Below are 21,372 nucleotides of genomic sequence, written 5' to 3' on the forward strand. Positions count from 1 at the left end.
AATTGATTTTTATGCTAGGGTTTCAAAGGATTAATTAGGTTAATTAGTTAACCTAAAAACTAATAATTTCATATTATTTATGATGGTTTGAAGTTTAATAATATTTCTGAAAATTTAATTAATAGGCGATTAGTTATAGTTTATTAATGTATTATAGGAGGAGACTTCTAAGTGATTGTTGAATTGCAAGTGTGGCCCCTTTTATTACGTATTCAACTATTCAAGATACGTACATGTGTAGGGTAATTTTAATACATATTTATTGTACATGTACGTTGACTATGAATTGATTATAAGATTCTGTTTACTTGATTATTTGATTGTGTTTGTTGACTATAATAGCAAGCATGATTAGTCAAGTTATTTTGTATACGTACTTTTAATTACATACTCTCTTCGATTCGGGATAATAGGGTCACTTACGCATTCCACAATAACAAAGATAAAAGATTGGAAAAAATGGAATGTAGTAAGAAAAAAATGAAAATAATAATTAGGTTGAGTGGAGTGGAGTGGAGTGGAGTGGTGTAAGTGTAAGAAAAGAAGAATAAAAAAATAAAAGCAATGGAAAGTTATGAGTAAAAATAGAATATAAAAATAGATTGTATGGAATGTTGTAAGTAAAGTGGGAGAAAGAAGGGTGTGAATGCATTAAATATGGTGGGTCATTCATCCAAAAATAGAATACGATAGTGTTTCTATATTAATTTGAAACACCTACTTATGGAAACTGTCCCCATTATTTCGAAACGGAGGGAGTACATGTTAGCACGTGAATATATGTTGTATTTTTAATTACTATCATGTCAAGTATTTTTTTTTTCATGTTTGTACTCTTAATAACAAGCATGTCATTTAATCGTGTTTGCACTCTTAATCACAAGCATGTTAGTAATAATGTTGCGTACTCTTAATTACGTGCATGTCAAATTAAGTTCACCATATTTGTACTCTTAATTACAAGTATTGTCAAGGTTTAAATTATGCCTTATGGCATAGCTCTCATGTTAATTTAATCATGATGAGCCACAGAATTGTGACATAGATATCTCAAATAGCTGGATAGCCCCCATGCTATATTCTCCTGTGGACACAAGTTAAAAACCATGTTCGATGCTTAATCCAATTATTCAAATTAAATTGAGTTAGTAGAGTTAGGAGTTGATGTCAAGAGTCAAGTCTTGTCGTTTTAATATTATTTTCATGTTGAATTGATTTTAAAGATATGGCTTTTGCAGGCGATCTTAATTATATTATTTATTTTAGAGTGAAGCATGTTTAGTTTTAAGTTTCTTTTAGCTTGTATGTACTCAGCTTTGTTGATTACGTGCTTCATGTTGTATTTGGTGATAGCCTATTCCTTAATTACCATAAGAAGGCCCATCATTTCACTTGCTTTATTGGTGAGGAGATTTTAAACAGGACTTTTATGAGTAGCTTCTAACTTTGGTTCCTAATATGAAAATTTTCTGAGTAATGGGCTCGGGAAGTTCGGTGGCCATAAACAAATTGGGATGAATCGAAGATCATTGGAGGTTATATCATATGGTTAAATGACCGAGATAATAATTATGTCCAACATTTAAACCTACATGTCCGTATGTGTTAAAATGTGTGATTATATGATTATTATATGATTTATGTGTTAATGACATGATGTATGATATAAAGTATTATGAGTACTAGTATGATTATGATGATATGTTAAAATAGTCTATTATTTTATGATGTTAATTGTTCAGGAATAATGATGATATTTCGGGAATAATAATGATATTTATAAAGTCATTTAGAAGTAGTATGATGTTGCTTTTGTCGGCATGGAAAAATGAACTGAATTGGTAAATGAGCGAGTTACATGAGGAGGCCATGTTAAGTACATTAAATGTTTAAAGGGAATAAGTTCCCCCTGAATGATGTAAGAAAAGTCCTGCCAAAGCCTGTACTTGCCAATGAGTTGTAAAGGAAACGATTACTTGCCGACACATGTTTTCAAGATAACGAGATTAAGTTATTTCAGGACAATAAATGCTAATGTTTGATATGTGCGAAATGATTTTCGAAATAAAACTGCTTTGACGGGCTGGAGTAATTAATATTACTGAGTTTTCCGCTCAATTTTGGATTATTTTTTTTTTGTGTGTTTTTCCTGTTTTCTATTTTATGATGATGTACAGGTTCTATTAAGGTTGGAGCTCAAGTTGCTTATGAGGAAAGTTAGTACTAGAGTCAGTATTTTATTATGGATTGAGATGAGAAATTACTTATTATTGAAATTCGACCTGTTATTAAGGTGATAAGAGAATATTGAATTATACTTATATTTGGGAATATCGTATTATTTAAAGGAATGTTATTTGAGGATTATTTTATTTATGGGCCCATACTCACATGTCACAGGATAATTTTATGCCTAATTCTGTTGCTAATGATGAACTAGTACGGTTTATTACCGAAAATTATAATAACGAAAAGTCAGGGCATTACATTTAAACTTTAGCCATTAGAATATTAATAATAATTATTTGCAAAATCGTTATTAATTACTACGGAGTATATATGTAGTACATATTAATAAACACAAAGTACTTGGCTAAAATAATACTCCATCCGTCCCAAAATTATAGTCCTGTTTTTCAAATCGGGAGTCTCATAATTATAGTCCTATTTCCTTATTTAAACACAAAAAATTTCCCATGTTACACTCTTTTGGGACCACAAAATAAAAAGAAAATCTACTTTATTCCTTTTAACATGTACTATTTTATCTTCTCCATATACTTTATTCTTTTTTACATGTATTATATTCTACTTTTTCATCATCAATGTACTATATTTCAATTTTCCACACACTTAATTCCACTTTTCTTAAAATCCGTGTTTTTAGTTAAACAGGACTATAATTTTGGAACGGAGGGAGCATAATTACTACTCCGTATTTACTTCATCTTTTGGGTAAACAACAAAACGTACACCATCTGCACAACACACCACCACAGTCAGGATGGACAACCTAGTTAGCAGAATTCAATTCCATTTCATACATTATATAAGTGTATTACTAAGGTGATTTGTGGGAGGTGGGGGCATATCTTGCCTGATATGATCTTAGAGAACCAAGAGGCGTTTGTACATGGTAGATATACTGTCCACAACATTATGGTAGTGCAAGACTTAGTTAAGCAATATGGAAGGAAGAATGTCAAACCAAGCTGTTTACTGAAGGTGGATATGCAGAAAGCATATGATACTGTTAACTGGAGTTTTCTTCAGGAAATGTTAGAGCAGTTGGAGTTTCCTCAAAAGTTTGTTCATTTGGTAACGGTGTGTGTTACTACCCCTAAGTTTTCCTTAATGATCAATGGCTCTATGCATGGCTTTTTCAAATCCAGTAGGGGGTTGAGGCAGGGTGATCCTATGTCTCCCTTGCTGTTTGTCATTTGCATGGAGTACTTGTCCAGAATTCTCCACATAATTAGCAGAATGGAGCAGTTTCACTTTCATCCAAGATGCAAAGAGATCATGCTTACTCATCTGTGTTTTGCAGATGACTTGATCTTATGTTGCAAAGGAGAATATCCCTCTATTTATCTGCTGTTGCAAGCTTTGAAATTGTTTTCTGATTCCTCTGGTTTGATTGCCAATAAGCAGAAGTCCTCAATTTTTTGTCATGGCATGAATGATAGGGATGTAACTAGAGTGGTAGAAGCTTCGATCTGGTTTTGCTAGGAGTTCTCTGCCATTAAAATATCTTGGTGTTCCCATTTGCTCCAAGAGGATCACAATTGTTAAGTGTGGTGTTTTAGTAGACAAAATGACAGCAAGAATTAAGGTGTGGAGCACTAGGAACTTGTCTTATACAGCTAGAGTTCAGTTGATCAATTCTGTTCTTCTCAGTTTGCATATGTACTGGGCTCATATTTATATTCTTCCTAAGAGTGTGCTGCAGGACATTATTAGATTTTGTAGAGCCTTCTTGTGGAGTGGCCAAGCTTATAGAAAGAATTAAGCTTAAACCAAGTAATATAGCTTGGGAAAGAGTGTGTTGTGATAAGCAAGCTGGTGGGTTGGGCTTCAGGGATGTTATTATGTGGAATATTGCTAACATGGGAAAGTATGTGTGGGCAGTTGCTACTAAACAAGATAATGTATGGATCAAGTAGATCAATTCTGTTTATCTCCAGAATAGATATTGGTGGGAGTACCAACCTAACACTTCTGCAAGTTGGTACTAGAGGAAAATATGTGCTACTAAAGAAATGTTGAAGCAAGTTTACACTAAGGTAGAGTTGTGTAATATGAGTTTTTACTCAGTTAAGCAGGTGTATCAGAAGCTTGCAGGAAGCAAGCCTGCAGTTCACTGGGATAAACTTGTTTGGAATAGGCTTAGTTTGCCTAAACATAGGTTCATTTGTTGGTTAGCTGTGCAGAAAAGGCTTCATACTACTGCAATTCTGGCAAGGATTGGTATTAGTCCTTCTGCTGCTTGCTTGCTGTGTGGGCAGGCTGATGAGGACCATGATCATTTATTCTTCAAATGTCAGTATAGCAAAGCTTGTCTGGTGGAGCTTACAAGCTGGTTTCGGATTTAGCTTCAGGCAGTAATCTGGTGAATATTGTTAGCAGTATCAGTCATAGAAGATGTACCAAGTTCAGGAGAATGGTGTATTATGTTGGTGTTGCAGCATTGGTTTACATGATTTGGAGAAGTAGGAATAACAGTTACTGGAACCAATCAGTTTTTACTACTCAAAATGTAATAGCTAGCTTAAAGCAGATTGTAAGAAGTAAAATCCTAGTGGTTATGCCTACGAAAGTAAGTAGAAAAGACCATACGTGGTTTGTAGAGTTGTGAGGGGTGTGTGCCTCTGGTGTAGTTTGTTCTAGCTCTTGTTGAGGGGGCCCAACCTAATTGGTTCGTCTCTCTTGAGTTAGTTAGGGTATATGTTTGGTTGGTGGCTTATTAATATCATTCTTGTTTTCAAAAAAAAAAAAAAAAAATCCAGTCCCATGTTGATGGGTTGCCTCGTTCGGGTAAACAACAACACGTACACCATATCACACCACCACGTACACCTATGATGGACAACATGTTACAAAAGAATAATATCATACTGAATTACTGATGATCGCTACTAAAAGTTGACCGTTATTTCGACAATTACGAGTAGATTCCTCTCCTAAAAATACTAACAAAATATAGAAACTACAAAAAGGAAGTTTTTAGTTTTATGTTGTTTGTTTTCAAAATTAACATGACTATTATAAAGATAATAAATTTTGAGTTTATATTTCTACCTAAATCATTGAGGTGACAATTATGTCATTTGGATCAGATGCGGGTTGGTCCTGTTGCGGTTAAGAATAAAACGGGTTGATTTTGGGTTGAGTGAAACCGGGTCATTTTCAGTTTATTTCCAATTGGCTTATTATGACAATTTAATTATTATCGGGAGAGTTAGGTTTAGTTCAAATCTGGTCACATAAATTACGGGTCAAGTGATTTTGCGTAGAATTCAAATCGGATAATCCGGTGCAAGTTAATTTATTTAAACTTTATTAAATTATAAAATCAAAAATTAAAACTGACAATGAAATCGAACCAGCATGTAGTGCATAACTCCGGAAGTAAAGAAAAATAATGGAGTAGGGTACGCCGGATTTGTGGTGACTTGGCGTATCAGGCGAAGAACCAATTCTTCGGGTGCGGAATTTCATCATCTAGTTGTTGTATGGATTTTAGGGCAGTTGTATGTTCCTTAAATTAATTAATTAATTAAATTTTCTCATTAATTTATGTAGCTATCCATTATTAAACTACCCTCGACTTGTTTTTTCTTCCTTTTAAGGGTAGTTAGCATCTTTCTTTCTCATGCAATCTTTCTCCCTCCCACCACAATATTAAGAAATTATTTCTAATTTGTTATTGCCATAAAATAAAACAAATACAAAAAACATATTAAATTGTTGTCTAAATTATGCCAAATTCAATCCAACGTAGTATTACTTTGTCGTGTTCTGCTTTACCAGCATGCATAAATCATAAATTGATCATAAAGCATTCATCTTTCATCTAAAAAGGATTATATAAAAGTTATTAAGGTGCCTTACAATCAACGTAAAGTCGTAAACTTATTGGAAAGAAGGGAATAAATATGTAATTTTTTTGATAAATAAGTGAAAATCAGGTGAATAGAACGCAATCTAAGTTAATAAATAAGTTTAATTATGGGAAATAAGTTTATAAATAGTACATACTCTATGTGTCCCATAATGAAGTTACAGTTCAGAATTTTGATATCATACACAATTGAAAAGAATTTTCCAATTCTTTTCAATATATAAGAAAAACCATATTAATGTAAAGTCTTGTTTGATTTGCTCAATGAATACTTTATGAATATCAAAATTTTATAATTTTTTATATTGTGTAATTGTAGATAAAAATGATACATAATGTACAATGACCTGTGAAAAGTTAAACTAGAACATCATATGAAACGGAGGAATTACTTCTTAGTAGAGGCCGGTGTATGCATGATTGCATGAAGGACCTTTTGTAGACTAAAAATAAAGGTTTGCTCTTGGATATCCAAATTAGTCGCACCCTTAGATCAGTTTTTCTCTTTATTCGTCAAGTAAATATCTCGTATTGTGGAGTAAGGGAAAAATCGTTACCTTAAATAGAGGTCTTATCAAGTAAAATCGATTACCGATACCTTGAATATCGATTTTGCTTAGTAAAACCGCTATCACCACGACACCGTTATCTTGAATAGCAGTTTGCCTTGGAATGTTTTTTTGAAAAGAAAAACATACTCCGATCCGTACCTTTCTTTTGAGTCTATGTAGACAATAAATTGATAAATGAGTTTAATTCCAATGTACAAAGGTAAATAAGTTTAATTCAATAAGTTTAATCCATAAAGGTGAATGAGTTTAATTCAATAAGTTTAATTCCAATGTTAATACAGATCAATGTATGCATGAAGGTTGAAGTTGAAGCCAAGAAAGAAGTGGTCAATAGTCAGAAAGTCAAACCAGATCAAAGACTTATCTCTTTTATTTTATTGTTCTTGAGAAAATAAAATTCAGTTTATTTTTACTCTGTTAAACTTTTTACTCACAAGTCACAACACTTAAAAATAATTTCATTTGTTCCGATTCTCAACTTCCAAACCACACACTTTCTCCCCCTCTCTCTCTCTCTGTCCACAATCATACTTCCCACATTTCTAAAACCCCACCACTCCCAAAAATGCTAAAACTCCTCAACAAAAACCTCCGCCTTCTCTACAACCGTCTCCGGTGGTCCTCCCGCCGTCACTCCAACCCCAAAATCGTCATCAAAAAATTCGGAAAACCCGCCTTTAATCCCTTCCAAGTCGACCCCGAACTCAACCAATATCAACATCATAATCATCATATTGGTAACAATAATGATCAAATTAAGTTAAAACCACTGAACCCAAACCACGCGGCTGTGTACCCGAACACTCAAATGCCCGCCACCCAAAAACCCATCCGAATTGCTACATTCAATGCTGCCCTCTTTTCAATGGCACCGGCAGTCGTACCAAATTCCGACGAATTTTCCACATTTCAAAAACCTCCTAATCACAACAACAACAACAACAACAACTTCAAGGCGAAATCGTTAAACGATCGGCCCAAAGGCATCCTCAAGCAATCGCCTCTACACCCAATAAGTTCAAAAACTAACATTAACAACAACAATCCTACCGATTCTTTAACAAAGCAGCAGAAATTCGCAAAGTCGAGATTAAGGGTATCGATCAACCTACCGGATAATGAAATATCGCTCGGAAGAAGCCGAAGAATCGGGTTTCTCGACGAGGGGAAAACTTCCACAAGGCGGTTATCATCGGAGAAAATTGATTGGTTAAGTAATGATAGTATCAGTGACAGAGGAGCGAGGTTTCTGAGGAGTAATCGAGCGATTGTTGATGTGTTGAGAGACCTTGATGCGGATATACTAGCCTTACAAGATGTTAAAGCGGAGGAGGAGAGAGAAATGAAGCCATTGTCGGATTTGGCAGCTGCTTTGGGGATGAATTATGTGTTTGCTGAGAGTTGGGCGCCTGAATATGGAAATGCTGTGCTTTCTAAATGGCCTATTAAGAACTGGAAAGTTCAGAAGATCTTTGATGATACTGATTTCAGGTTTGTCCTTTTTTTTTTTTGTTTCTAATTTGGGCTCAAATTCTATTTCGTTGTTTTATTTGCACTTCTTTTGTTTTTGTGTTCATTGTTTGTTTTTGTCATCCTCTGTTTTTACCTCTGCTTTCATATGTAATTGTAGGGTAACTTTAATCCTTGCCTTAGTTTATGGTAAAAATAATGGAAATTAAAATCAATCCTTCAAGTAATACTCCGTACTGATCAGCGTGTGATTTCTATCTTTTACAGTTTTACCCCGTATTTGTTAAGGGCATTAGAACGTGTAATACTCATCAACATGTGATTTTATCTTTTATCTATATATTAAGGATACGGAGTATATGGAGAGTATTAGAACGTGTGATACTGATCAATGTGTGATTTTATCTTTTACCTGTATTTGTTAAGGGTATATGGACTATTAGAATGTACAACTTTACAAGTGATAATGTTCCACTTTTAGGAGGAAGTATAAATCAATATCTGATATAGTGATATGTATTTCAAGATACATATCACCCACTAAATGACAAAATAGGTTAAAGACAAACGCTAAAGGACAAAATCATTTTTTTTAAAAATGGCATCGGTTTTGAAAAATGGCATCTGTTTTTTAAAAATGGCATCTGTTCTTTGAAAAATGACACATGTTTTAATGTTTGTCTTACCCCTATTTTGTCGTTTAGTGCGGTGATATGTATCTTGAAATACATATCAGATATTGGCCTCTCCGCCCTCCCACTTTTAGTGCTTAACTAAATAGCTAAATCAAAACATTAAATACGTTCATCATTGCACGTTTTTTTGGCCATACGTTCCTATATAATAACCCATCATTCTAGAGAATGTGGGTAAAGTACCTACAACCAAGTCTTTAGGGCCGTTTATTAACGGATAATAAATGGTGGGAATATGAATAAACTAAGTGTTTTTTTACCAAACTTTATCTCAATGTTGGTTGTTTTTCCCGTAAATATGCATTTCCTTCCAATATCACTTGTTCACCGGTGATGGATAGTAATTAAAATTTATGAATACATAAATATTTTGAGTGAACTAGCGTTATCACTAGAATGAAAATTGATTTTCTTTACAAATTTATTCTCAAACTGACCGCAAATGCTTTTGTAATAAAACTCCTAATAATTGAAGAAAGTGTCAATATCTCTACCAGCTGTAGCACAAAACTTGTTGTTGGTGATGTACCTTTGAAGGAGTTGTCGTCCTCGCATAATATATGCAAAAGAAACAAAGCTTTTTAGTACTTTCTTTTTGGAAATAAAACAAGTACCTAATCTTTGGCATCTTTTGAATGGATAATAACTTTCATTATAAACTTGACCATGAAGTTTCATAGAAACTTCATTATCTTTGTTAGGAATACGAATTAGGGGCCAATTTGTGCCCATTACGCATTTGCTTACATGTGCCAACTTGTATAGACACTTTTCTCCTACTCTGGATTACGGAGTACGAAGTACTATTTAACGAATTAACTCACTAATTCCGTTGGCGTAGAATATTTTACAAACTAAACTCTTATAGAACTATGTGTTTACGTTTCATTGGTGTATTATTTTGTCCATATTTCGGTTCTATACCTATATTGTTACAAAAATAATTACTAATCGTAGAAAGAATAGACAGTCTTTCTAACCGGAGTAGCTTGTTTATATCTAACACACATGTAAATGGACGTCTTGGACATACATTAAAATCAACAAGTAGTTGAAAACTTACAAAAATTAATTAATAGCATTGTTTTTTGCACATTAAACACGGAATTAAAAGTTGCCCATAAAAAAGAAAATCTCAAGCTATCAACATCCACATGATATCCCAAACAAAAAATGCAAACCTTTTCAATACTTATCGAATTATAAGTCGTTTTACTTAATGAGATGTTTAAATTTAAATTTCACGTCTTCAGTCTTACATACTCCGTACCTTATAAGGCTATTTTATGATATATGTTGAACAACACCTTAAACCATTTGAAAGAGTATTTGTTTAATGTTTTTTTTTAATCTCCATATTGTATCCGACCCATATCAAATCCGTACCCATATTCACATGAATTTGTTAACTTGAAACAAAGAAATGCACATAAAAAAGAAAGAAAATGACTAGCCATTAATCCATTATGCCCTATGCTAGTATGCTATGGTTAGACTCTTTTTGCTGTCTAAAAAAAGTAGCACAAAATTCTAACAAGAAGAAGCTAAAAAGTAGCATCAACTTGGGAAAAAGCTACCTAATCATTTGTGCTTTAAATATCCACTCCATAAAATCGCAATTTCTTTTGAAAATTCAACCAAGAAAGGGTGTCATCACATTTTCCAAATGATGGGCGATAAAAAAATGTATTGCTAATTATGAATGAATTCCCCATTTTACTTTCTTTTTAGAAACATGGAAGGGTAATGTCCTTTTTTTGTGGGTCATCCATCATTTACATTTTAGCTTTTGGTTGTTCCGCACTACTTATATTTTCTAAGACTCACGGATTCTTTGATTTGTATTACGGTATAATCATAATCGGTTAATGTAAACACAAAGATTAAGGAGAATGAAGGAGCGAGCTACCCATAATGGGATGGTTATACTTGTATTTTTTTGGTGCGAATGAGCCAGAAGGGTGGGGATGAGAATTGATCCCAACATCACCTGGAACCGAGATGAAACCTCTAACCAGCTGAGCTATCCATCACTCTCAATGGTTATGCTTATATAGTTGTACGTAGTATCTTTATGGAGGAGAAGACTTAAAATTATTTCATGTAGTCAGAGAAAGACACAAATTAGAAGCTATACCCGATTACACATAACAACTGAGTCTACACAATGTGATTAAAAAAACGAAAATTAAGATGGCAGATACTTGAAAAGTCATAAAAATTTAAAATAAGGGATTAAAATGAAAAGGGAGCAAGGTATTAAAGAACGTAGGGAGTATTAGCAAAGTTGTAAACGTGGTCCACTTAATATAAAACCAGCTTGATCTATAAAAAGAAATCAGTTGGAAAATAATTAAGCGGGAAACAACTGTAGATACGGTAGGGTAGTTGAGGTACGCGGCATTGGGCATTTCTGTTCTGTTTTGTCTAATTGGTAAAGCAACTCATAATCAACTAACCTTTTTTCCAATAATGGGATTGGCCTTTATCATGTTTTTCCATATTTTAGAGAGTCATTTGCAATCAATTTTGAAAATCGTCCTTAATTATACTTGTCATGGGATTTTTAAGTGTGTTTGATTAGCAATTATGGAGGGAAGATGATCAAATGAGGTGAGAAAAAAGACGAGAAAAACAGAGCGAATAAGTACACTTGCTTTTTCGCTTTCATCAATCTTTCCACCATTGGTAAAGAGATAGAAAGATTAGTGAACTAAATGAAAACGGATTTTTAATTTATTTTTCATTTTTTTATTTAGAGGTTGATCAATGAGTCCGTGTGTATGTGGATAACAATTGATATCCGTTTGTAATAATTAAACAATTTGGGATCCTTGTGTTAGACTTCAAATATGGTTGAAATTTATGTTAAACTAAAATCAAATTTCTAATGAAAATCTTTCAAGTAGAGCATTAGGGTATAACTCATATTTTTGCATTAATGGTTTGGATGGGAATTGTTCAAGATTCAAAGAAATGTTCTTGAAGTAATACATGAATTCCTTAAGAAGTAAGCAAATATTCCATTTTACTGGAGTAATATTTATGTCATTAGATTAATTGACTAATATACGAGTATCCTAATTCCCAAGTCAAGTTATATGCCGCGCCTCACCAACTTGCTCCCCACAGACTTTACTAGTTCAGCATCCCTAGATAGTCAATTATAGCAAAGATGATTAAAAATATATGGGGTGGGTGGTGTGTATCTTTGCTGTAGCTCAATAGCTGTCATCTTATTCTTCACTGAGTACTTCCCTTTATCGCTACCTTTACACTTTTATGCTATTCACATACTCGTTCGATATATATTTTTAAAATAATAATCATAAAGTATAATCGAAAATGTTAGTGTTTAAAGAAATGTCAACGTGTTCATATCCATGTTGAAGCCTCCAACTCGAGGACTCATGTAAGTCGGACATGTGTATATGTTAGACATATCGGAGTACATGTTAGGTTTATAAAGTTTATGGATTTTCTTTTTTTCTTTTCCCTGGAACTAGTATACGGGCTAGGTAAACAACCGAAAGCAATTTGATTATAATTTAATTTACCAACGGTGGTGGAACTTATTTATGTATATTTTTTCAATATTTTGATATTGAAAGGGGATACACAAGAATCTAACTTAGTCACATAAGATGGGACTTTATTTGGAAGTTTGGATATGGGTTGTTAGTAAAATATTTTTGTTGGTTGCAGTTCACCTGCTTCAACTACATCTGAGTCATCTGACAATAGGACCATACATTTTGCTGATGTCCTCTACTTTTAATACTGCCATCATATAAGCATTACAGTACAGGGAAATGCCATCTTATCTACTGCAATTTTGCATTAAATATACAAATCCAATCAAGTAATTAATGTTTTTGATATTTATGTTATGATAACTAAATATATACTTAAAAAATACTGCAGGAATGTGCTGAAGACAAGAATTGATGTACCTGAAGTGGGTGAAGTGAATTTTTACTGCACACATCTTGATCATTTAGATGAAAATTGGAGAATGAAACAGATTAATGCAATCATTGAGACTAATCATGAACCTCATATTTTAGCTGGAGGTCTTAATTCCTTGGAAGAATTTGATTACTCTCAGGAAAGATGGACTGACATTGTCAAGGTAATTCCATTCTTACTAATCTGTAAAATCTTTTAAAAATGTAATTTTGCGCGTTTTAAGTTCCACTATCATCATAGTGGAACTTAAACCAGCAACGTGACAACCAAATATAGACCCAACTTAGATGTACATCTGTGCTCTTCACCTGGTCTAGTCTGGTCCAATATTTCTAGTTTTTGTCTGGTCTAGTCTAGTCATCTGGTCTGGTCTGATAAACAATAAAGAAACTGATAAAGTTAAAACTTGTATGCTCTAACTTTTCGGTAAGTTAGGTTTTATTAATTTACCTTGTTTTACAGTACTATGAAGATATTGGAAAGCCAACACCGAAAACAGAGGTGATGAGATACTTAAAGGACAAAGAATACACAGATGCTAAGGAGTTTGCAGGGGAATGTGAATCAGTAGTCATGATTGCCAAAGGCCAAAGTATGAAATCCCTTACACCTACATTATAATCTTGTTAAGTTTGTTAATTAGGCCAAGTAAAAATCTAACCTTGTTAAATTCAAACTTGATTAGGTGTACAAGGTACATGTAAATATGGAACTAGGTTGGATTACATACTAGCATCCCCAGCCCTGGAATACAAATTTGTGCCCGGATCATACGCAGTTTTATCGTCCAAGGGAACATCAGATCATCACATAGTGAAGGTCGACTTATTGAAGATTAATAAGGAACAAAGTATTCAACAAATTGCCGCCACGAAAAAGAAGCAGCAACAACCTAATAATAAGAAAAGAGTTGTAAGAATAACTGCTAATAATTCTTCATCAAAGGGGATTTGGAGCACAGATATGAGATAGCCTTATTTTTCACCATTAATTCTTTTCTTAATTCTTTGTATATATATAGTATGTGTGTGTGTTAATTCATGTTTAATTATAGGACAGTACCATAATTATAGTTGTTACTGTGCTATAATGAGCTTAATTATTTACAAACTTTCCCTTTTTAACTTATTATTTTTGTTATTGTTATAATTGTATTTAATAATATATACACATATTTTAAAACATAAAAAATTTTGCCATGGATCCATGATGTCACGTGGCATGTGTCTTGTTGAAATCAGTACAATGCAGCAGAAATGAAGAACACAGACAGTTGGTTCTTATCATATACTCCCTCCGTTTCTTTTTGTTTGTTACGTTTGGACTTTTGCATGTTTATTAACATATAATAAAGATTCTTTTTCTTTTTTATTAAAAAAATAAACCAGAATAAAACCTCAATCCACTAATCACTACAACAACCAATAAGATTGTTTTATATATCAAAATGAACCAATAATGGAAAAGCAAAATATTGCTAACTTAACATACTTGGGTAATTGTAAAGAAATTTAACGAGTTGAAAAAACTGGACCAATTAAAATTAAAAGTTGGCACAAAAAATGATAGTATAATAAGTTTATAAAAGAAAGATTCTCCCATGTAACAAACATTGTGAAACACTCTAAAAGGAATACGTAACAAACAAAAAGAAACGGAGGGAGTATAAACGAAGCTTGCTAAGAGAGAGTTATATTGAGAGAATTGCTTAGAGTTCAAGCTATTACAAGACTGAATAATTACAGCTAGAAAATAGATAAGCAAATTATATAGGAAGTAAAAGCTCTGTTGTCACAACCAAAACCAATCAGAGAGCCGGAATAATCCTAACAACCAATCATAACCCAGGAGCACTAACAACCATAAAAACTATGTTGAGGTGTTACACTGTCAGCAATTTAGTTACAAGGGCTCCAATCCCGTGTGTGCTAGACTAACTGTAGAATGCTAAGGTTGCACTTGGTGTAGCTAATCATGATGTTGTCCAACACCCTCCCTCAAGCCAAGAGTGGCAAGTGAAAGTCCTAGCTTGGAAAGAAGTTCAGTAAACTGAGGGGATGGCAAACCTTAGTAAAGACATCACCAATCAAAGACTGAGTAGGAAAATAAGTGAGTTGTAGAAGACCTTCCATGACCTTTTCTCTGGTGAAATGACAATCAATCTCTATATATTTAGTGCGTTCATGGAAAACTGGATTCTTCCCAATGTAAATGGCATATTATTGATTGTCACAGTGCAGAGTGACTGGTTTAAGATTAGTAACACCAAATTCCTCCAGGAGTCTAACCAACCAGGTTACTTCTGAAGCAGCAGCTGCCATGGCCCTGTATTCAACTTTAGAAGAACTTTTAGAAATTGTCCCTTAATTGCTTCTTTGATTTCCAAGAGACTGGTGAACCACCAAAAAGAAGAACATAGCCAGTGATGGACTTTCTGGTGTTGGGACAAGCTGCCTAATCACTGTATGAGAAGGCTTGTAGAGTGAGAGAAGCAAAAGCTTTGAGTAAGATGCCTTGTCCCTCAGTGTGAGAGACATATATAAGAACATGAACAAGAGATGTAACATGAGGAAGTCTAGGCATGTGCATAAATTGACTCAGTAACTGCACTGCACAGCAAAGCAAAGATCATGTCTAGTGTGTGTGAGAAAATTCAATTTTCCCACTAAACATATGTACTCCCAGATCAACATAAAGTTTTGAGTTGATAGGGAGAGAAGTCAGGGTAGACTTTTAAACATCAAAACCACTATCAGCTAACAAGGACTTAGTGAATTTTTTTGAGTTAAAATCACCCCATCGGGTGGATATCCAACTTCAATTCCCAAAAAATAACTCAAGACACCCAGGTCGTCCTTGATGCTAAACACATGATCCAAGTATTGCTTTAAAGCTGTAATTGTAGGCAAATGATTCCCCGTGAGTAAGATATCATCTACATAAACAGCGGCTAAAGTAATGTGCACTTCAGTCTTTAATCATTCTTGGATTGTATGAACCCTTGTTTCTGCAACTCACTGTATAATTTAGCAAACCACTGTCTGCTTGCCTGTTTAAGTCCATACAAGGACTTGGTGAGCTTGCACACTTTGTTTTCTGGATTTGGAATGCCTTCTGGCATCTTCATGTATAGACTTCTTCATGGAGATCCCCATGAAAAAATGCATTGTTGACATCTATCTTTTTGTATTTTGATTTTTATCTGACGTAATTGTACTATGCTTAGTATAATGTTTTTTTTGTTGTAACTTCTATCAATACTTTTTCTTAAATTTTGCACATTGATTTCATAGTATATACATAGTATGTGGTTGTTTGAATATAATGTTCGTGTTTTGTAATGCAAAATATATAATATTGTAGAAAAAATAAATATGAACTCTTGGATATAGAGATGGAAAAATGGTTATTCGTATCAAGTTTTGATTAGGGTTATGTGCAATTGATCATTCAATTAGTCCGAATTATTGCTTATTCTGAGTATTGACTAAGGAGTAAAAAGCTAAAAATTACCCGGAAGTATTTTAATGTTTTGAATTTCGATGATCAAATTCTCATAATAAATCACAATTCTTTGAGTACTTCGCATTAGAGTATCTTGAGCTTTTCATTTTTAATAAGATGAACTTATGTTCGTGCAAGTTATTCTTAACAATAGCTTTCACCAAAAACCAACTTGGTCATCAATATTGTACGGAGTATGATAAATTAGGAAATTAGTTTTTATTTTATTTTATATTAGTTGATATAAAGAAATTACGGTGATAGTAGGCGAAAGCTAAAATTCGTCAGAGACAAGTTCGTAATAGTAGTGAAACACTACAGATAGAAATTGTATAAAAAAACACAAGTACTACGTACGTATAAAAAAATTGTTTGACTAAATTTTCTTCTCTAAATAATTAATTTTGTTATTTTGATCTTATCATACATTCATAACTAACCATTTATTAATCATTTATTGTAATTGGCCAACTAATCATTCAATTTATTAATATTTCGATGCACGGGCTTAGCATAAAAAAGACTAATATTATTATTTCAAATTTATAAAAAATAAAAATAGATAAATAAAGACCCGGTGAAAGATAATAAGAGATAAATTTTGCTAGATAGTGAAAAAGATAAATAAACTTAGGAAAAAATAATAAGAGAAAAAGATATTTTCCGAGACACCGAACAAATTCCCTAGGACTGCTATAACTCGCGGCGAAGGGGGGCTGGGGAAGAAGGCCGACGACTACTCCAGTACCCGGGGATAGTTTTACCCATTATAAACTAAAGCGAAGTTTTTGGAAAGACCGATTCCGAGCCAACTTTTGACCGTGCTGCATCTTTGGCCGACCCATTCCGTGGCGCAAAATCCGTCATTGGCGAAGCCTCCTACGCTTACCACTTACCTACGCTCTTTCAGCATCCCCTCATTTTCCGGGGAAGAACGGTAGGCCCCGGCCTTTAAAAGGGACATCTCTTCTGATGCATAAATGGAAATATTATCCCGTTTAAAAAATAAAATAAAATTACAAATTTTATCAAATCGGTCATATGATAAGTTATGTATTGGGATTAAAAGGTTACACATATTTAACATATTTTCATATAAATTCGTCAAATACTAATATTTTTATTTCAAATTTATATAAAATAAAAATAGATAAATAAAGACCGTTGAAAGATAATAAGAGATGATTTTTTCTATAAGTAAAAAAGATAAATAAAACTCAGTAAAAGATAATAAGAGAAAAAAGATACTTATCCTGTATAAAAAAAAAGAAAAGAATTACAAATGTTATCAAATCGATCATATGATAAGTTATGTATTGTGATTAAAAGATTACACATATTTAATACATTTTCATATAAACTCATCTGAGTATAATCAACCTATTTGCAAAAATTAATATCGTTCGTATATCTTCTTCATGTTAAAACAATTCTCACGTTTTTAGCTTTTTTTCCCTCCTCCTTTCAGTTCCTAAAGTTGTAACTTTTTGAATTTTTAGTGGTTAATCTATTTTAGAATTGTTCTGCTCCTAACATATATTTTGTATATGAAAACATGTTGTGTTCTTGGGTGAGAACTCAAAACATCAAATCTTTAATATATACTCCCTATAGGGATAATCTTTGAACTTTTATACAGCCATTGGCTTAGGTACATAATGAATGGTAGTCATTGTAGACTCGCACTGCGGCACTGTCATCCTCATTGTCATTGATTATAAAAAAAAACAATATAATAATTATTCTATTTATTGCTTAAAGTTGAAAAATAATCTCATAAAAAAATTTGAATTTAATCCGTGCATTGCTTGGGCTTTAAATCTAGTTCTAAAAACGAGGGACATGTAAAATTGATTTTTGGGAGTCAACAACCACTATAACACGAACACCACTTTAAACTCATGATCTCCTAACTTTTATTAGCCCTCTTAATTGATTGATTGACTCTTGTCCTAATTAAAGATCATTATCATTAATTAAAAAAAATGAGAGACGAGGATCTCATAAACAAGATTGAGGAGACAACCATAGATGCCAATCGTTGTCAACAAGAAACGCTAGCCACCATCCTTAATACAAATGGTAAAGTTGGATACCTCCGGCGCTACCTCGGAGATCAGATAGACGCCGACACTTTTCGTCGAGTCGTGCCGTTGTCTACTTATGATGATTACGCCGATCATATTGATCGGATGGCCGATGGAATGCCGGATCACGGCGATGAGGATGGTTGTCATTTTCTCTCAGTTGATCCACTAATATGTTTTTTTCTCAGGTTAATCCAATCTCTTTTAATACCGTGCTTTTTTTATATTTTGTTTCAAGAATAATAGAGTGTACGCTTCTGTTTTACTTCATTTTATTCTACTCTCTCCGTTTTTAAATGATATTCCTATTTGTTGAAAAACATGGGTATTAAGAAATTGTACACGTGTGTAAGAATATATAATACAATAGTTGTTGTGTATTTCTACGAGAAGGTAAAGGATTAATGAAAATGTAGGGGACAAAATACGGAGGGCGTGCAAGAGAAAATTATCATATTTTATGAAAAAATGAGAAAAGTTTATGATTTAAAATAAAAACAGAAAATAATTTTTGAATGCGGATAACAAGAATATCATTTAGAAATGAGAGGAGTATTGCCTTGTTTATATTGTATTTTATACTATACTTGGACATGAGAATTTACTATTTCACCCCTTTTATGTTACGTAGTACGATATTTATCCATTTACATTCAATTTCTTTAATTTTATCCATTTTTATCTTATAATGAGTTACTTCCCCGTTTCTTTTTGTTTGTTACGTATTTCTTTTAGGGTATTTCATAATGTTTGTTACGTGGGATAATCTTTCCTTTTATAAACTTATTATATATAATGTCATTTTTTGTGCCAACTTTTAATTTTAATTGGTCCAATTTTTTCAACTCACTAAATTTCTTTACAATTTCCCAAGTATGTTAAGTTAGCAATCTGTGTGCTTTTCCATTACTGATTCATTTTGATAAATAAAACAATCTTATTGGTTGTTGTAATGATTAGTGGATTGAAGTTTTACTTGGGTTTATTTTTTTAATAAAAAAAAACTTTATTATACGTTAATAAACGTGCAAAAGTCCAAACGTAACAAAAAACCCGGAGGGAGTACCTTTTATTACACTTTGTCTCTTACATTTGCATATTTTATTACATTCACTTATCTTTTCAGTCGTAAAGTCTATCTATTACGATGCATTAAAATGTCAGGACCGGGCATGTGTGTAAATATTAACATAAACATGATTATGAAATGAGTTAGTAGTTGGCTAACGGCCTGACCAAATGGTTTGGCGAATTCAGCTCAGGGACGAGTGGTATAAAGTCAAAGATGATACCATATTATGATTCAGCATCGTCTAAGGCCGCCTCCTTCTTGGCTCATTATGGCAGCTCAGCCATCCAACGCAGGTAAACCGGCCTATTAATATTGCAACTTACATCATTTTCTTTCTTTCTTATTAATTGGTTGTTTATGTCTTTTTCATGGCAGAGTCATATGACACTCATAGTTCTTTATTAAATAAAAATAGTCTTAATTTTATAGTACTGTGATTTAATTTTGAGCATATATATACAGGTTGTTCCCTCAGAAGGCATCAGTGAATAAGAGCCTGTGGTTTATATATGCTAGCAATGTCACTGTTACAAAAAGTGGGTTCAAGGCAATGGCTGCATCAACACTACCTTTATCAGGCAACAAAGAAACCCAGTCTCAGTTCCTTTCTACATGTATCGCTCCTGCACAAGTCGTTAAAGGTTCGAATTTACAGCAGCAGATGTACTGTCATCTTCTATGTGGCCTTAGAAAGTTTGAGATTATAGATTCTATACGAGCGCCGTATGCTATAGCTTTGATCAAGGCATTCTCTGTTCTACAAACCAAGTGGGAGCAGCTTTGTACGGATCTTGAATTCGGGTGTGTGACTTCAGAAATCACAGATACTGCAATGCGAGACTCAGTCAATGAACTTCTCGGTGGGCCTCAGGAAGAAATCGCTCACAGGGTTCGATCAATTTGTCAAGAAAAGGATTGGGGAGGGATTATTGGTAAGCTATGGCCAAATGCTAGATTTGTCAGGTGTATTACTACAGGGAGTATGCAACAGTATTACAAGAAACTGAAGCACTATGCAGGTGATATACAGTTGTTAGGTGGTGAGTATTTTGCTTCAGAATGTTGTGTGGGTATCAACATGGATAGTATACAACCTCCTGAAACGACCCGTTTTGTCATGCTCCCAACTGCGGCTTACTTTGAATTTCTTCCATTCGATTTAAACGATAATGATAATGGTTTTCCATCTGAAGAAACAGTTGATTTTTCTGAGGTGGAAGTGGGGAAGATGTATGAGGTTGTTGTGACTACTTACAGAGGATTGTATCGCTATCGTTTAGGTGATATAGTAAAAGTGGTAGGCTTCTATAACTCATCACTTGAACTGGAGTTTGTCATGAGAGCTCCTAAAAATGCTAATGAAGTTTTGACTGAGAGAGACTTGTTCAGAGCTGTTGAGAACTTGGAGCTTGCAGGGGGAAGTCTGTTACATGGGCAGATAGTAGAGTTTTCCGCTTTTATGGACTTAGATTCAGCAACTAAACGCGTAAAGATCTTTCTTGAGTTTTCTGACGGATGTATGCTTCTAAGTAAAGAGAAGAAAGACGAGTTGATTTTGGTTCTTGAAAGCTGCCAGTCTACTATTGAAGATGGATTGGGAGCCATGTATAATCTGAAGAGAGGGAACGGAGAAATCGGGACTTTAGTGTTATCAGTTGTGCAGTCTGGCACCTTTGATTTGTTACTCCACAAGGCTGTTGAAAATGGTGCTCCTGCTAGTCAGTATAAGCCACCCAAAATCATTAGAAAACAGGAAATGTGTTCTTTTATGGATGCTAATTCAGCTTTGACAATATGTTTCAATTGATCTTGAAGATAACCATACAGTAAATGCGAGTTTATTTATTCCATAACTCATTAACTTAACAGTTTTTGCATGTAT

At 33.5% G+C, this 21,372-nt stretch overlaps 2 protein-coding genes across 2 annotated transcripts; both read left to right on the plus strand.

Moving 5' to 3' along the window:
• The first annotated feature begins 7,141 nt into the window (after window positions 1-7,141).
• LOC110797643 (uncharacterized) lies at window positions 7,142-13,958 on the plus strand. Its single transcript, XM_022002750.2, has 4 exons — window positions 7,142-8,184; window positions 12,783-12,990; window positions 13,290-13,419; window positions 13,513-13,958. The coding sequence occupies exons 1-4, from the start codon at window positions 7,259-7,261 to the stop codon at window positions 13,797-13,799; spliced, it is 1,551 nt and encodes a 516-aa protein (XP_021858442.2). The 5' UTR covers window positions 7,142-7,258; the 3' UTR covers window positions 13,800-13,958.
• Window positions 13,959-18,209: 4,251 nt separating this feature from the next.
• On the plus strand, window positions 18,210-21,335 carry LOC110797645 (probable indole-3-acetic acid-amido synthetase GH3.6). Its single transcript, XM_022002751.2, has 3 exons — window positions 18,210-18,606; window positions 19,676-19,783; window positions 19,953-21,335. The coding sequence occupies exons 1-3, from the start codon at window positions 18,317-18,319 to the stop codon at window positions 21,295-21,297; spliced, it is 1,743 nt and encodes a 580-aa protein (XP_021858443.1). The 5' UTR covers window positions 18,210-18,316; the 3' UTR covers window positions 21,298-21,335.
• The last annotated feature ends 37 nt before the right edge of the window (window positions 21,336-21,372 follow it).

The sequence above is a fragment of the Spinacia oleracea genome, chromosome 6 (assembly GCF_020520425.1).
Source record: "Spinacia oleracea cultivar Varoflay chromosome 6, BTI_SOV_V1, whole genome shotgun sequence".
Lineage (NCBI taxonomy): Eukaryota > Viridiplantae > Streptophyta > Magnoliopsida > Caryophyllales > Amaranthaceae > Spinacia > Spinacia oleracea.

What these genes read in the sequence shown, in the direction of transcription:
- LOC110797643 (XM_022002750.2), top strand. Translation starts at nt 7,259, where the DNA reads ATGCTAAAACTCCTCAACAAAAACCTCCGCCTTCTCTACAACCGTCTC. An exon ending in GATGGACTGACATTGTCAAG is followed by an intron (nt 12,991 to 13,289) that starts GTAATTCCATTC and finishes CTTGTTTTACAG; the next exon opens with TACTATGAAGATATTGGAAA. An exon ending in CATGATTGCCAAAGGCCAAA is followed by an intron (nt 13,420 to 13,512) that starts GTATGAAATCCC and finishes AAACTTGATTAG; the next exon opens with GTGTACAAGGTACATGTAAA.
- LOC110797645 (XM_022002751.2), top strand. Translation starts at nt 18,317, where the DNA reads ATGAGAGACGAGGATCTCATAAACAAGATTGAGGAGACAACCATAGAT. An exon ending in CTAATATGTTTTTTTCTCAG is followed by an intron (nt 18,607 to 19,675) that starts GTTAATCCAATC and finishes TGGCGAATTCAG; the next exon opens with CTCAGGGACGAGTGGTATAA. An exon ending in AGCTCAGCCATCCAACGCAG is followed by an intron (nt 19,784 to 19,952) that starts GTAAACCGGCCT and finishes ATATATATACAG; the next exon opens with GTTGTTCCCTCAGAAGGCAT.